The 17,296-nt window shown below is 33.5% G+C and overlaps 3 protein-coding genes across 18 annotated transcripts; all 3 read left to right on the top strand.

The window, feature by feature from the left end:
* The first annotated feature begins 401 nt into the window (after nt 1-401).
* LOC114278398 (SPX domain-containing protein 1) lies at nt 402-3,460 on the top strand. Its single transcript, XM_028220415.2, is given in 4 exon segments — nt 402-977; nt 1,685-1,811; nt 2,874-3,159; nt 3,161-3,460. Coding segments are annotated over 4 exon segments (873 nt in total). The 5' UTR covers nt 402-674; the 3' UTR covers nt 3,318-3,460.
* Nucleotides 3,461-4,690: 1,230 nt separating this feature from the next.
* Nucleotides 4,691-7,513, top strand: LOC145805215 (DEAD-box ATP-dependent RNA helicase 15-like). Its single transcript, XM_082900285.1, has 5 exons — nt 4,691-4,704; nt 5,412-5,525; nt 6,366-6,466; nt 7,097-7,271; nt 7,414-7,513. The coding sequence occupies exons 1-5, from the start codon at nt 4,691-4,693 to the stop codon at nt 7,511-7,513; spliced, it is 504 nt and encodes a 167-aa protein (XP_082756411.1).
* On the top strand, nt 4,999-15,698 carry LOC114278400 (DEAD-box ATP-dependent RNA helicase 15). Of its 16 annotated transcripts, none has more exons than XM_082901493.1 (16): nt 5,004-5,326; nt 5,412-5,525; nt 6,366-6,466; nt 7,097-7,219; nt 7,414-7,645; nt 8,174-8,406; nt 8,601-8,832; nt 8,941-9,059; nt 9,618-9,674; nt 9,756-9,940; nt 10,443-10,587; nt 10,679-10,762; nt 10,852-10,915; nt 14,661-14,783; nt 14,925-15,062; nt 15,358-15,698. In XM_082901493.1, the coding sequence occupies exons 6-14, from the start codon at nt 8,290-8,292 to the stop codon at nt 14,732-14,734; spliced, it is 1,077 nt and encodes a 358-aa protein (XP_082757619.1). In that variant the 5' UTR covers nt 5,004-5,326; nt 5,412-5,525; nt 6,366-6,466; nt 7,097-7,219; nt 7,414-7,645; nt 8,174-8,289; the 3' UTR covers nt 14,735-14,783; nt 14,925-15,062; nt 15,358-15,698. The 16 variants fall into 16 exon arrangements, with proteins under 16 accessions (XP_082757629.1, XP_082757619.1, XP_082757623.1 ...); XM_082901492.1 differs by having other exon boundaries at nt 5,185-5,326; nt 6,987-7,219; XM_082901489.1 differs by having other exon boundaries at nt 5,185-5,326; nt 8,174-8,456.
* The last annotated feature ends 1,598 nt before the right edge of the window (nt 15,699-17,296 follow it).

Below are 17,296 nucleotides of genomic sequence, written 5' to 3' on the forward strand. Positions count from 1 at the left end.
TCAGCCAATTAAGTTGGATTGATTAAGTGATAAAATTGACTGATTAGTTAAACTGTTGGTTAAATTTTATTAATTTTATATGATGAGTTGATGAAAAATGTATAATATTTTATATTAAACTTAAAAAAAAAAAAAAAACTAACACGGCAAAAAAAAAAAAAAAAAAAAAAAAAAAAAAAAAAAAAAAGCAGTCGAGCCAAATTCAAGACATCGAATTCGAGGCATCTGTCACTATTGTTTTTTAAATTACATAGTGTAATTCATGTTAAAAAAAAAAAAAATTTAAGATCATTGAAAATTTGCCAAACATGCTTGACTTGACACCAATCCAATCCATATCCAAATCCAAATCCAACAAAATCTAACGGTCAAAACGAAGAGCATATAACCGAAGACGATGATATATCCATTTTGCCTTTGACAAGATAGAAATAGGATATTCTTTATTCTGTTCCTCGCATATTCTAAGGTTCTGTTCCTCCGCATCATATCTCTCAATCATTATCTCTCTCTCTCTCGTTCTCACCTCTCGCTCTCTCTCTCTCTCTCTCTCTCTCTTCTAAACAACCCTTGTCCTATACATACAATACAATACACGAAATCTATCTGTATATGCTCATCTCTGCGACACCACGCACGAAAAGACCGAGTTTTGGAATCCAAACGCGACGAACATGAAATTCTGGAAGCATCTCTGCGAACTAATCGATCAAACCTTTCCTGAATGGCGAGACAAGTTCTTGACCTACAAGGATCTCAAGAAGCAGTTGCGTCTGATCTACCCCAAAGATGGCGAGACTAGTTGTACTACTAGTAGCGTCGTTAAACGCCGCAAATTGACCGACGACGGCGGAGCGGAGGAGGAGGAGGTTGTGACGAAGGAGGTGATCGATTTTGTGAGGCTCTTAGAGGATGAGATTGACAAGTTCAATGGTTTCTTCGTTGATAAAGAGGAAGAGTACGTCATCAGATTAAAGGTATTTATCCATTTTTTTATTTGTAATTTGATTAATCTAATTTCTGATTCAAGTGGAAACTTATTATTGATTTGTTTTTTTCTTCGTTGAATTATTTGAGTTGAATTTTGATCTAATTAATCTAATTCTCAATACACACACATACATACATACAAACATACATACATACATATTAAATTTGTGTATATATATGTATTGAATTTCATATGTATACATACATGCATCTAATCATATGCACGAAAATAGTGTAGGGAAATGTTAGAGCATTTTCCAATAGTTAGTGTGAAAATAATAATAATTTGAGTATGCTACAGTATCAAAATGTTATAATTTGATAACTTTGCTTCAATTGTGCATTTTCATTTCTTTAATTTTCTTTTTAAAAAGTCATAATTCAAGTAGGTTTGCGCTCATCGAATGTTATATTAAGTATTATATTTGGTTTGGTTATCAAGTATTATATTAAGTTTAACACCAGGACGTGCTCCTGGCCTATATTTTGTTGTTTAGCAAGCTTCAATGAGCAGCATGCCCTTATCTATGTATTGATTTGTTTATTTTTTCCTTTTGTTGTTTTTTAGCATGTTTATATGGAAAATATTTGATGCCATGTAGCATACCTTCTGGTGAGAAGGGAGCAGATTTGCACAGTGATGATGTATTGAAACAATTCTTTTCTCTTCACTTTTGTTTTGATTGGAGTACAGGTTTTGCAAGATAGGGTAGCAGAGGTTCAGGATTCAAATGAAGAGTTGATGACTGTAGGGAGGGAGATTGTAGATTTTCATGGAGAGATGGTTCTATTGTTTAATTACAGTGCCCTTAACTATACAGGTACTTTTTCCCTCTTACCTTAAAAGTTGTAATAACTTGTATAAAGTGGTGGATAATCTAGCATCAAATGATCTAGTGGATGAACCCAGAATTGTCCTCTGTGTGAATGGCCCGTATTGAACTTCTTTGAAATTGCACCTGTTATGAAATTTTGTTTACTGCCTCCCACTCATTGTTTAGGTACTATGTTAGTACCAGATCACTTCTTAACATTGAGTTGAAGTTTGATAACATATTTCCTTAGGCTGTGTTTGGTTAGGGGATTTGGAAAGGGAAAGGAAAAGGAAAAATATAGGTGAAATGTGAATAAAATGTACTTACATTTCACATAATTTCACTTCACATAATTTCACACACTTTTTTATTTTTTCTTTCCAAATTTCTTCCCAAATCCCCCAACCAAACATAGCTTTAGATTAATTGGGACAAAGCTTTTGTTCACTTGAGGGTTGCAAAAATGAGGAGATTTGTTCAGGGGTGATCTTGTTCACTTTCTTCCACAATTTAGTTAGGTTATTTTCATTGAGGGATATGTATGTAATGGGAAACTTACTTGTATTTGATGTGAAAGTAAGAAAACACAAAATTTGGCTGCCCATATGGTTTCTTTAAGATCATCAAGTTTGTTGAAATATGAAATACAAGCAATCTACTGTCAAATTCTGTTTGAAATATGAAGATGAACTTTTCTATATGATGGAATATGCTCTGCATATGCCTATGCATGTTTATCTATTGGTAGGTATCCATTATGAAGGCATTATCTCTCATGACTTCTTAAGAAGAAAACATAGCAAAAAATGGTGTTGAAAGGAAGTAGTGATTGGATTAGAGATTTCAAAAAGGATCTGATGTAGGGCTTTGCCTTAAGTCAGGGAATTGGAATTAAGGTTGTGGTGGGCTAGGGCTTTATTCTTGTAGGTTTATTATTTATTGACAAGGTAAAATCAAGGTTTGAGTATGGTTTTAAGTTGATAAAAGATTTTGCTATGCTAATGTTGATGTCTTCTTTTTATTGAAAGCTGGAAATGATTGTTTTTAACTCAACTTTGCTCCTCACAGGACTGGTGAAGATACTGAAGAAATATGACAAACGAAGTGGTGCCCTAATTCGATTGCCTTTCATCCAAAAGGTTTTGCATGAACCATGCTTCACAACTGACATTCTTAACAAGCTTGTGAAGGAGTGTGAGAGAATGCTTGATCCATTTTTCTCAATGAATGAGCAATTGGCTGCATCATATCAAGCTGCTAAAGGGAAAGAAGAGCTCAACACCCCGACTATTCCCACAAGTGAAGGCAGGCTCGAGGAAGTTCCTGAAGAACTTGCAGAAATTAAAAACATAGAGTATGTACATGACGCAAACCTTAAAAGCGTTGGAGGTCTTGAATAAGATTCGAAGTGAAAGTTCAACAGTAAGCATGTTTTCATTGCCTCCACTGAAAATTAATGAGTCAGATGCAGCATGGAAAAAAAGTGTTGTTATAGAGCAAGCAGCTAAGTAATTTGGGGGAGTCTCATTCAGTGGTGTATTAGATCCCAATGTTCAAACCAAGACTCTGTGGACCTCTGTATAACTTCTTTTGTAGATTTTTTATTAATTTTTTTTTTTCTTTCTGAAAGCTTTTCAATAGAAGCTGCTGCTCTCTATATGACTACAATGTTACTCCTTTGTGCTCCCTTTTTTGGCGGTCAAGCTTCACTTGGTCTGGTTTGGTTTGTTTTGTGACAAATAATATTTTGAATGATTTTTGGGTTGACTGTGAAATTAATGTTAAATTATGACAAAGTCCAGGGGGTGTTGTTACTGTGGGCATTTTTTTTTGGAATTCTCTTATGATGCTTGGCTCCAGATTTGCTAAAATATGTGATAGGAAAAGCTCTTGGCCTGTGGTGTGCGTACCCCTCTGAATGCGTGCATATTTACTCCGTTGCTGCAACTTATTAGGGGCTACTTTATACTTTTGTTTTTATATTTCATTTTGGGAATATTTGTGAGAGTATTTGCTAATTATTATAGCTCTTAGGAGTAAAAAGTAGCATAAATAAGTTGAAAGGATGATTGTCCGGAAACTTTTACTTATTTGTCATCAACTTTTAACTTTATATAAGCTGTTAAGAAATAGAATCATTATTTGTTTGAATTAAAGGCCGAGAGGCCTAACAGTTTTGCAAGGAGTGAAAGCCAAAGATTTCACATGAAGTATGCAAAGGACATCTTTCACCTTTGAAGTATTTTTTGTCAAATAATTTAGATTTGGATTTATATTGCGGTTGAGATGGTTGCTAGTAGCTGTTGGAAACCTCGGCTGAGTGGCACCGGTTTAGGGGAAGACCCATGTTTTATATGTGTTTCATCTTGAATATGTGGCAACCCATTTGCTTCAGAAGCAATTGAATGATTTCATACACAGCTTTTAGAAATTACTCAGATGGCCATTGGTGACTGCTTAGCCTCTTGCAATCACTAGAACACGCATTCAATGTGATCAGCATATGAGTGGTTGAATAAAATGATATTGTTTCCAGAAATTAGTATGTAAAGAATAATATAAATTTGAAATTGTAAAAATTCCAAGTAAATGTATATTTATCAGAGAGATAAGTGATCTTTTGATGCTTGGGAGGAACAAGACTAACTAGGTGCATCCCATTGCATTTGGGAGGCGTCAGATCCTCTCTTTTGAATTTATTTATTTATTTTTTTGGTCTTAATGTGCAATTTATTTATTTTGAGATTCTCATCTCACATCATGTGACGACAGACTTACAGAAACAATGGATTAAAAGAAAAATTGCTTAACAAAGATCTTAGCTCTACATTTAGGAGAAGTAAAACAAAAATTGATAACTCATAAGTCTCAGTTAAGCAATAAACATGTATCAAGATTCGTAAAACAATGTCAATATACTATTTTATTTTCTCAATTTGTCATTAATTTTTAAGGCCACGTGAGTACATGTACTATTTGATGAATTTTTAAAAACAATGAGTAATTACTTTAATGATTGGCATACCTTAAAAAAAAAAAATCAATGTAATTTACTAAAATATAAAATGATACATTTTTTTTAAAAATATAAATTTTGACCGCAACGGTAAAATTGTAACAATTTTTTTTATAGAATAATATTATATTTCCAAATCTGGACCTGTTTAAATTGTTTGAATTTATATATGTCGATAATTTAATCAATCATTTGATGTAAATCTTGCCCGTCATCCGACAATCGGAGTAACAGCTACAATCAATGAAAATGACAATTACACGAAGATTGCATCGATTATCCGAATGATCGTCCAAGCGATCGCAAGATAAATAAATCATTTTTGTTTTTAATAAATGTGGGCACAAATAATTTTATATAATAATCGACCACTCGAGGCAAAAACGAAACCCTATCATTCTCTCACTGCCTGAGGTTTCTCTCTTCATTCATATATTTTCCTAACAATTTTTCTCTGCAGATTTTTCAAACCCTAACCCCACCCAACCTTGTTACAGATTCGAAGGTGAACCATCAAAATCTCTAAGTCTCTTTCTAGTTTGAATTCGTAACCCTAACGCAACTCTTAAATTTTTCTTATATGATTTTAGAAGGGGCGAAACAAAGGACAACGATGCTTACGAGGAAGAGCTTCTCGACTACGAAGAAGACGAGAAAGTCCCCGACTCTGTTGCCGCCAAAGTCAACGGTGAATCCGCCAAGAAGTCAGTTCAAAATTTCAATTCTTAGCTCACTTTCCAACTATATATATGTATATGTACGTGTGTTTTTGTGTTGTTGATTTATTGCTAGTGGACGTGTGTTTACATGGAAGTTTCGATCTTTGATACTGAAACTGGGATTTAAACTATGCTTTTTGGCTTTGTTTCTATTTGGTTATTTCCAGGAATTTTCACTTGGAGATGTAAACTAGGCTGTAATTATTCCTTGGATCTTTTTCGGGTTATCACAAAAATATTAAACTTGGTATCATAAATTGAGTATGTTTTGACCAAATATATTTCTTGGTGAGATTTATAAGGTCTTTAAATTCTTTTTCATGTTTATCAATTTGGAAATAGTTAAGTATGGTGTTCTGTTGTAGAATATGCCAAAGTAAGAGTTGTACAGCAATTTGTTGCCGACTGTTTGCATTTTTGTTACACATTTAGTTACTTTGTTTTTTATGATCTTCTGAAATAATAAAGGCTTGTCATTACAATTTATAATACGTCAAAGTTCGTATTTTTTCTGTTTCCTTCTTCCTTGTGTTGGGAGCGGGTGGAGGTGAGGTGCTGGGTCTGTGATATTCTGCTTTCACTTGACACTTCAGGTCTCTCCACTGATTTTATTATCAAGTGATGTGTTTTACAAGAAAATTGCATTTTTCTTCTAAGTCGTATTTTTGTAGATGCTTCTGCTCTGGTATAAATTGTCAAGTCTGCGCCTTTCTCCAGTGATGTTCCAATCTTTATAAATCTTATTGTGTGATGTTTCAGTCTGGATAAATGTTATCATATATTCTAAATTTCTGATTCATTCTCCTATTTATTTATTTTTTGTAGGGGCTATGTCGGAATTCACAGCTCCGTATTCAGAGATTTTCTTTTGAAGCCAGAGCTTCTGTGGGCTATTGTGGACTCTGGATTTGAGCATCCATCTGAAGGCAAGATATTTATTCAAATGGATTTTTTATGGCTTAGAATAACTATTTATTTTGTTTTTCTTTCAGTTTTGTTCATAATGTTATGTTCATCCATCTGTTGATGTCTAGCTGTCTTCTTAGGCTTTTGTAGAATTTAGATTAAAGAAAGATGAGCATCTGTAATTGAAACGCATAAGATTTGTACTTTTTGAAAATTACTTCTGAACTCTCTCTCTCTCTCTCTCTCTATATATATATATATATATCTTTCTGGTTGTGGTTGTCATGGATCTCCTATTACTTAGTTTCACTTTGGTAAGTTTTAGATATTATGGCTTATTTTTAAATAGATAGTGATTATTATTGTTGTTATTTGCTGGTGTTGAATATGTCGACACATTATACTTAATATTGTCTTAAAATCATGTTCTGGGTAGCTGCCTATTTTTTTTCTCCTTTCTTTCATCTTCCAATATTTATTTTTTATTTTTTGACGATTAGCTTCTTGCAACCTCAACAATTTTGGTTTTACATTTCTCAGGTAAATAACTATTATCATACTCTTGATTTTGAAGAAGTAAAATGGTTTGGTAAAGCTTTCAATTAAAACTGAGGGTTCCTTCCCTCCGATTTTCTTTGGCTCTTCATCAGTGCAACATGAGTGTATCCCTCAAGCAATATTGGGTATGGATGTCATATGTCAAGCGAAATCTGGGATGGGGAAAACTGCTGTTTTTGTTCTGTCAACATTGCAGCAAATTGAGCCTGTTGCAGGTCAAGTTGCTGCCCTTGTTCTATGTCATACAAGGGAATTAGCTTACCAGGCGTATATCTAAATCTTAGGGCTTAAACCCTTATCTATTACTCTCTCTTCCTCAAACAACGCACACAGACATGTATGTATGCATAGACAATCCAATTTCTATCTTATTAGTTTTCTTTCTTTTTGGTGGTTATCATTACTGCAGATCTGCCATGAGTTTGAGAGGTTCAGCACTTATTTGCCAGACATCAAGGTTGCTGTTTTCTATGGTGGTGTCAGTATCAAAATTCACAAGGACCTACTGAAGAATGAATGCCCTCACATTGTTGTTGGAACACCTGGAAGAATACTGGCACTTGCTAGAGAAAAGGATCTTTCTCTGAGGAATGTGAGGCATTTTATCCTTGATGAATGTGACAAGATGCTCGAGTCACTTGGTATGTTCCCCATTTTCAAATGGATTTTTTATGGCTTAGAATAACTATTTATTTTGTTTTTCTTTCAGTTTTGTTCATAATGTTATGTTCATCCATCTGTTGATGTCTAGCTGTCTTCTTAGGCTTTTGTAGAATTTAGATTAAAGAAAGATGAGCATCTGTAATTGAAACGCATAAGATTTGTACTTTTTGAAAATTACTTCTGAACTCTCTCTCTCTCTCTCTCTCTCTATATATATATATATATATATATCTTTCTGGTTGTGGTTGTCATGGATCTCCTATTACTTAGTTTCACTTTGGTAAGTTTTAGATATTATGGCTTATTTTTAAATAGATAGTGATTATTATTGTTGTTATTTGCTGGTGTTGAATATGTCGACACATTATACTTAATATTGTCTTAAAATCATGTTCTGGGTAGCTGCCTATTTTTTTTCTCCTTTCTTTCATCTTCCAATATTTATTTTTTATTTTTTGACGATTAGCTTCTTGCAACCTCAACAATTTTGGTTTTACATTTCTCAGGTAAATAACTATTATCATACTCTTGATTTTGAAGAAGTAAAATGGTTTGGTAAAGCTTTCAATTAAAACTGAGGGTTCCTTCCCTCCGATTTTCTTTGGCTCTTCATCAGTGCAACATGAGTGTATCCCTCAAGCAATATTGGGTATGGATGTCATATGTCAAGCGAAATCTGGGATGGGGAAAACTGCTGTTTTTGTTCTGTCAACATTGCAGCAAATTGAGCCTGTTGCAGGTCAAGTTGCTGCCCTTGTTCTATGTCATACAAGGGAATTAGCTTACCAGGCGTATATCTAAATCTTAGGGCTTAAACCCTTATCTATTACTCTCTCTTCCTCAAACAACGCACACAGACATGTATGTATGCATAGACAATCCAATTTCTATCTTATTAGTTTTCTTTCTTTTTGGTGGTTATCATTACTGCAGATCTGCCATGAGTTTGAGAGGTTCAGCACTTATTTGCCAGACATCAAGGTTGCTGTTTTCTATGGTGGTGTCAGTATCAAAATTCACAAGGACCTACTGAAGAATGAATGCCCTCACATTGTTGTTGGAACACCTGGAAGAATACTGGCACTTGCTAGAGAAAAGGATCTTTCTCTGAGGAATGTGAGGCATTTTATCCTTGATGAATGTGACAAGATGCTCGAGTCACTTGGTATGTTCCCCATTTAACCCCAGCCCCCCCCCAAAACACCACGACTACCACATGATTTGTTTAAGGTTTCTGATACCTTGTAATTTCTTTGCTTCATATGTACTGCAGACATGAGGAGAGATGTGCAGGAGATATTCAAGATGACTCCTCATGACAAACAAGTTATGATGTTTTCTGCAACACTCAGCAAGGAAATCCGTCCTGTTTGCAAGAAATTTATGCAAGATGTAATGTCCCATGACCAGTTCTACTTGAATTTAGAAGAATCCTTTTCCATAAATGTCAGCTTTCTGCTGGCGATAAATAGTTAGGAATGCAGTGGTTGCAGGCTTGCTGCCTTCTATGCTTTCAGTTTTGCATTTTGTTTATGCCTATTATTCAATATTCTACCTAGGCATGTAATGTGATAGGGGAGGGGTAGTGGCAGAAGAAAGATCGGTCTTTAGGTCTGATGTGTGGGGTTAGTCTCTTCATTCTTCAGTACCTTATTTTTTCTTTTGTTCACATCCCTAGTTATTTTCTTGTTTACTTTAGGCCTTGAGTGTGGGTTTTTAAGGGGGTTGATGGCGGATGTCTTACCTGTGGCTCTTTTTGGTTACATAATAGTGTATATGTTGAGCAACAGTGGACTTGCTTCTTGTGACTTAGAATATCTGCAAGGAGACAAATCAGATGGACCGGAATCTTGATTAAAGGGATGTTCATCCATCATTCATTTCGTGCTGGATTCCATTGCCTTCAGGAAGGCTCCTAATATGCTTTACTGTGACATTTTTTCCTTTCAGCCAATGGAAATTTATGTTGATGACGAGGCGAAATTGACCCTTCATGGTCTTGTACAGGTATTGCTTTGGAAGTTTGGTTTTTGGTCTTTACCTTATTTTTAACCATTGTCTTACCTCTCCATTTTTTCCTTGTGTCAGCACTATATCAAATTGAGTGAGCTGGAGAAAAACCGCAAGCTGAATGACCTTCTTGATGCACTGGACTTCAATCATGTTGTTATATTCGTCAAAAGTGTGAGCAGAGCTGCTGAGCTGAACAAATTGCTGGTGGAGTGTAATTTTCCATCAATCTGCATCCATTCTGGTATGTCCCAGGAAGAAAGGTTTGTATTATAGCAAAAATGTTTACATTCCTCTAGAAAATGCACATTTACTTATGGCTGTTTTTTCAGTAGTACATATGCCATTTAGTTGCTGACATGTTCTGAATCTACATGTACCACATTATGCTTGTTAATTCTCTTGTCATTAAGACTGGCTATGCTGTGACAGCTATCATTTTTTTGGCATGGAGCAGTTAATTCCAGTCATAAATTATGGTTTGGTTTGTTTCACTGTTAACCCATCATCCGAATAGACCACTTTGGTTTGGAGAATTGGTCATCCAATTTCGAGCACAATGCTGTTTGAACTGACTCCTTTTTTTTTGGTTTTTGGAAGTCGAGTTCCAGTTTTAATTGGATCTTGTTGCTGCGCTTCATTTCTCTTTTAGATTGTTTTAGCTTACTAGAGAGTTACCAATTATAAACTTTCCTCTGCAGCTTGTCTTGTATATTTTCCATTGATGTGGATATTCATGTATATATGCACTTTTAACTTTTGTAGGTTGACACGCTACAAGGGTTTCAAGGAGGGGCACAAGAGGATACTCGTGGCAACAGATCTGGTTGGTAGGGGAATCGACATTGAACGTGTTAACATTGTCATTAACTATGACATGCCAGATTCAGCAGATACTTATCTGCACAGGGTAGGCAGTGTTTTTTAGCTTGTCTTGTATGTCAAGGCCAGCTTCTCGTTTCTTGTATCATTCCTGAGCTTTCTTATCAAATTCTTTGCAGGTGGGTAGAGCTGGTAGATTTGGTACGAAAGGGCTTGCAATCACATTTGTTTCGTCTGCATCAGATTCTGATGTTCTCAATCAGGTGAGGAGCTTTTATGGTTTATTTTTTGCATGAGTAATGATGTTCAATTTCTAAATGGCTTGATTACACGTGCATTGGGTTGATCGCAGGTTCAGGAGAGGTTTGAGGTGGATATAAAGGAGCTTCCCGAGCAGATTGATATGTCTACATATAGTATGTTCTATTCATCCTAGATAACTTTGTTTGATAGTCATGTTTGTTTTTCTCTCTCTCTCTCTAGCTTTTCATCTCCACCTTATATCTTTCTCGCTTTGCATCCATTTTTTTGTTGTTTCTATAATCGCCACACTAGGATTCTTCCTAGTGGCAGCTGTTTAGAGAATTGGACCACACTCTACCAAATAGATCAAAATAGGTTCTCTATAGAAGATTGCATTGATACCAACACTCCACCTCCCAAAGAAAAGAGAGATAAGAAAGATGATTTGGCTGCCACCCATACTGTTTCATGATATTTTCGCATTCGTATTTCATTGATACTTTGAGATTCAGAATTTATTGTGTATTGAGTTTCTTTTCTTATATTATACTTGCTGTTTCGAAATATGGTTTTGCAGTGCCATCGTAGGGGGTGCTCACTTGGTGACATGGATGCATATATGCATGAATGGTGAACATGGGCGGAGCTTTATGCATGAGGATGAGGTAGTGGGCGCAATTGAACCCACTGAATTTTGATTTTATATTGTAGTATTGTATAAATTTTTTGAGAGATTTTGATAATTGACACCATTAAAATTATTCATAAAAAATTAATTCTATCTTTATCATATTTTTATATCGTTTTTCATTTAGCACGCATAATCTACTCCTATTATTAATAGTTGAATATGATTGATGCTTATATGGTATCATTACAATAATCATTGTGTTTGTCACACATTAGATATCATGTAAAAATATGGTGAGTGTAGCCTTATTAACATAATAATCATTTTTTTTAATTATAAGTATCATGATATAATTTTTGTATTAGTTGATGTAATTTAATATGGACTGTTCACTTTAAAATAGAACACTCATGAAGATGTTTTTATTTATGACATCATAGAAATTCCCTTTTCATGAAATTGTATTTCAATTAGTTCATAAAATATTTTTTGTATTCTAATTAGTCTTATTATTTTATAATTTGATTCACCAAATCTTAATTTTCATAGTTGTTTTATGGACAATTTTACATTTATAGATATTTTTTAGCCCTTAGCAACTTGAAATGGGCTTATGGTGTGCTCTAATTTGAACTTTTTTTTTTGACTTTTTTGTTTGGGGGTATATTTAACTTGAAAAATGCATAACTTTTGTTATATGTATTTATTTTTGAAACCTATTTAACGGGATCTGTTAAATAAGATCTTACTTGAATATGTGATTATGTAAAATAAAAAAAAAAAAAAAGTTTCACAATATGAATGTTTAACAATGTGAATATTCACTTAACTATTTAAATCATAATATGAATGGTTACATTGACAATTTGAAGGTTGACGTTTGCTATATGAAAAAATGTTCACGAATTTTATCATGTTAACATTCACAAAATCATAAATAAAAGACAATGAGGATATTCACTTGATCATGATGAGAAAAATGCCCATAAATTTAATGATGTGAACTTGTGTAAATATTATAATGCATAATGTGAATATTTAAAAAATCTAAATACTGGATTTAATATGATGTGAAAATCAACAGCTTAAAATATTTTGTAAAGATACACATATTGTGCGTTTCATATTGCTATACATTACACGTCACCAAAATTTTACCTATGATTTTTGATGTTTTCCCGACTGAAATTGGAGATTCCAAACACCATATGACCATTCATAATATGATATTTTACGTTTGGTCACAAATTCACAGTATCAGTCTATAGGGTTTGGTTATTTTTCTCTCCATGATTAAGATTGTCTTCCAATTTCTTTACAAGTTTGGTGTATTAATTCAAATGAATCATATATTGCTTAACAAAGCCATTACTTTTTCGCAAATTAGTGTATAGTTCTTGTTCGTGCAAGTTGTGTTTAATCATTCAATGGCAACCAAACCTAACATTGATTCCTAAGAAAAGGAAAATAAATGATCTTTCTCAAATTAATCATGGCAACCAAACCTAACATTGATCCCTAACGTTGTGTTTGGTTGGAAGATTTGAGGAGGGATTTGAAAAGGGAAAAGGAAAAGTTAGGTGAAATGTGAATAAAATATACGTACATTTCACCTAATTTCACACATCTTTTCTCTTTCCCTTTCAAAATCCCTCCTCAAATCCCCCCACCAAACACAACATAAGGATTGTTTCTAACAAAAGCGTAGTTTCAAACAAGAGATTAGTATTTTTGAATCTTTATCCTAAAATTCTAAAATGGAAGATCTTTACCTGGAGAAGTTAAATTTTATTTTTTACTAGTAAAGTTAAATTTTATTTAATTTTTTTTTCATTTAAAAAAAAGAAAAAGAAAACAAGAAGTGTCACCAATGTGGCCAAGGGTGCAAATTTCATAAGACGTTTACTTCAAAAATAGCACCTTTTTTTTTTTTTTCTTATTTTTTTTTCCAGTACTTATCTTAAAGATATTTTATCCAACTTAACTTAAAAACAAAAAGTATAAATGCAATTTTCGTCATATGTATGTAATAATCAATTTAAATTCATACACAATTACATGCAAAAAGAGTAAAGACAAACCTCCCAAATTATTAATGAAGTTTCTCAAGATCTATAGTATGAATGTACCAAGAGATTTCAACACCGAAGTTAACAAATATATCATTTCAAAAGCGCATAGTAGCAACTGTTGTATAACTTATTGGGCTCATTTCGAGTCCTATTTCAATATTCTGAACAATTCACTTAGTATAGCAAATAGAACATACTTGGAAAAAAAAAAAAAAAGTTAATTGGATATTGGTAGCCCTTTCATCAAATTACACTTGCATTTGCCATTTATTTTTTTAAATATTTCAAAAAAAAAAAAAAAAAAAAAGAAAGGAAGAAAGGAAGGGACATTCTATTCAAATTGTTCTTTTTTGATAGGAATCGATAAGAAATAAGAAATATTTGAACTCGTTCATTTTCATCTAAATGCAGCAATATATCAATGAAGGCAATTAATTCGATTTCATTGAAATTAGAGATTAATAAAAAGATTACCGATATCTGATTTTACCAATATCTGATCAACTTATTTTTTTTGTAAGTATGTTCTACTCGATATCTTCTAAAGAAAATGGTTTGAATTATTAAAATGGGCCCCAAAACGGGCCCAATAAGCTGCACATCAGTTGTTACTGAGCAAGTCCTCTCTTAGCATAGTATATAGCGTTTAGTTCTTTTTCCCAAGAAATAAAAAATATACAGTTAATTAAAGAAGAAACTTTATATTTGGATCAATAAAGTTACTGTGTCCAAAAATTAAATGAATAGGATGTTATACCCCTTTCAGATATCACTGTGTATAAAAATGATGGAAGAGTGGTTATTACACATTACAATTACAATTTCAATTTCACACATTTATTTTTGGGCATCATTGTTGTATGCATGTATGGAATGGTGAGATATATGTCCATTCCCATATTCTGAATCACAATTTCTTTTTCTTTTTCTTTTTCTAACAACCATTTTGATCCCTAAGCAACTTAAAGTACTAGTGTTGCCTCCTCTTGTAACATTTTTTTTTTTGCCAAGCCAAAAAAAAAAAAAAAAAAGAGAAAAAATCTATTGCCTTCTTTTAGTAATTATTTCCACCAACACCAGCTTTACATCAGTTTGTTGGAAGCAATTATTCAATGTCTCATAGATGGTGTTGGAGCAATTTCATTAGGGGCATTGAATAATTTTTATTTATTTATTTTTGAATGTGAAATTTAACTGTTCTTCTTCTCGATGCAGGCTCTACTCAACTTGTTTTTGATAATTTGCATTGCTTCATTTGGAGTAGACAGCTTCCCAACGAGTACATTTGACGTTATGCAATATGGTGCCGCTGGAGATGGACATAGGGATGACACCAAAGTATGTTCTTCAATCCTACACCTCTCTCTATATAAATGTGCACTTTTGTTTTTGTTTTTTTGCTCGATTTTTCTTTCTTTAATCCTTTTTAGTGTTTGTATTTCACAAAGAAATGAAATTAACTATATGCATTTCAAATAGGCATTTGTAAAAGCATGGAAAGCTACTTGTGGAGCTAGTGGAGGCACCCCAACCCTAAACGTACCCTGCGGCAAGACATTCTTACTAAACCCTCTGGCTTTTGAGGGTCCTTGCAAATCTCCAAATGTCCAAATACAGGTAGAATTTGTGGCTATTTACTTTTGATTTTTTGATTTTTTGGTGTGATAAAAAATAAAGCAATGTGTGGCTATTTATTTGTGAGTGAGTGTTTGTGTCGGTATTTGAGAGAATCATATACATGGTTCATTCATTCAATTTACAATCCATAAAAACAATTTCTCAACAGAATAAGTAAGAAATTAGGTTAATGTTCATTGCCCATTTTTTGTGTGTGGAAATTAATGTTCATTAATTTTGTGATATGCAAATATGTGAAACTTCTTTATTTGGCCATTTTAATGGCAAATCTCAGGAACTCTTATCGCACCAGGCCAAAAAAAAGGGTGGTCAAATTGCTAAAGCAACACTTGGATTTACTTCTCAAGTGTAGATGGTCTCAATATCCATGGCAATGGACATATCAATGATCAGGGTTCAGCTTGGTGGGGGAAATCAAGCTACATAGATGACAACTCTGACTCAGACTCAGACTCAGACTCACACTTAGACTCCAACAATTACAAAATAAGTTATAATTAATCTTCATGCATTGAAATATTTACTACACATGCACACTTACAAATATATACATAAGTTTTAATAAAAAATTAATGATTTTATTTTCAGGCAAAGAGTAGCTGTGATCGACCAATGGTAATTTTCTTAGCACTTGATACAAAGATATGAAATTCATATTGCTCATTGTTTGGGGCCTGTTTGGTATTTTGTGATTTTTAAATTTATATATTTATTTTTATGCAGGCTCTACGGTTTCACAGATGTAATCGATTTGAGTTGAGATCCATGCTCTCCTAAGCCTCCACACTGCAAATAGAGAGAAATGCTTTTTCAAAATTTTATTTTTATAAATTTTGTTTCGAATGATTAGATTTCTTTTTTTCTTTTGATCTGAGAATATTTAGACCATGAAGGACACTTTTGTCAAGATAATAGCCTAATAGGCCTTGTGCTCTGAAATTCAGCTTTTACTCATGAAAAACACTCTTATATGTTCCCAAAAAAATGTGAAAAATATAAATAAATAAACAAAGAGAGAGTTTCTACTACCTTATACCATGGCCTGGTTCACAATTAACTCCTGTAATATTAATATTAGAGCAACCAGATTTGACAGCCACACAGTCATCACCTGTTTTCATTTGTTTTATTTATTATATATGAGGGAACAAAAGTTAAATGATTGGCCAACAACAACATCAACTGTCAAAATAACCCACAAAGACAAGGTACAGAAAAAATTTGTATGCCATTTAAATTCATTTTAATGGAACTCAAATTACCAGTTGCAGTGAAGAAGTCACGAATGGTAACTTGAGAAGAGTTAGATATATCTATTCCATCAAAGTTACGTCTGGTTTCAGGTGCTATTATTTGAATGCTAGAGACAGTCACACCAATAAGATTTTTATTCAAGGAAGCAAATTAATAACTCCATCACATGATGAGCAGCATCAATATTCAGGGCAGATTCTTATGCACTTTTCAGCGTCACAAAGTTTGACACATTTATCATCACCACTTAGCATCTTGAGATCAATTTCCTTACAACGAATCCACCAGCAACCAAACAATGCTAATGAAGAAAAACCAACGAAAAAACTCATGTACATGAACAGATAAATCGATCGTAGTTTCTTAGTAAATGGATCCCCAGTATCCTATTGTTAATGTTGTTGTTTATAACCTATTCTGGACCTCTTGCTTGTTCCAATCTCTGCTCGTATTCTTGGTAATGTTGCCAATTTATATCTTGTTGGTTGAGTGATCTTTTGTACTTGATTCCGATCATGAGCAACGCGCAGAGGTTGAGAGCAGAGGCGATGAAGGAGAGGATGAAGGGGAACCACCAGTCTTGACATTTGACAGAGGATGAGGCATTTGAGACCACCGTGGATATCACTCCCTGAAAGATGAAGTAAAAATTTGCTAGTTGGAAAGCTGTTGATTGCAGCTTCTGTATTCTATCATCTTGCTTCTCAATTATAATTTGCATTTCTTGCCGATTCATGGTTTTTTTTTGGAGAAAGAGAGAATAACAAATGAGGAACGGAGGCTGTCACATTTATAAGAGAAAAATTCAATATGATAAGCGTTATACACTTTTTTTTTTGGAAGTCATCACTATAAAAAATTCATCAATATGAAAAAATTCATCAATATGATAAGCGTTATACACTTTATATTTGGGAAGTCATCAATATGAAAAATTCATCATTGCTATGTTTTTATTT

The sequence above is a fragment of the Camellia sinensis genome, chromosome 13, assembly GCF_055761805.1.
Source record: "Camellia sinensis isolate YWXY chromosome 13, ASM5576180v1, whole genome shotgun sequence".
Classification (NCBI taxonomy): Eukaryota; Viridiplantae; Streptophyta; class Magnoliopsida; order Ericales; family Theaceae; genus Camellia; species Camellia sinensis.

Coding starts and splice junctions, on each gene's coding strand:
- LOC145805215 (XM_082900285.1), top strand. Junction 5,526..6,365: donor AACGGTGAATCCGCCAAGAA/GTCAGTTCAAAA, acceptor TATTTTTTGTAG/GGGCTATGTCGGAATTCACA. Junction 6,467..7,096: donor ATTTGAGCATCCATCTGAAG/GCAAGATATTTA, acceptor GCTCTTCATCAG/TGCAACATGAGTGTATCCCT.
- LOC114278400 (XM_082901489.1), top strand. CDS start 8,319: ATGGATGTCATATGTCAAGCGAAATCTGGGATGGGGAAAACTGCTGTT. Junction 9,060..9,617: donor GCAAGAAATTTATGCAAGAT/GTAATGTCCCAT, acceptor TTTTCCTTTCAG/CCAATGGAAATTTATGTTGA. Junction 9,941..10,442: donor GGTATGTCCCAGGAAGAAAG/GTTTGTATTATA, acceptor TAACTTTTGTAG/GTTGACACGCTACAAGGGTT.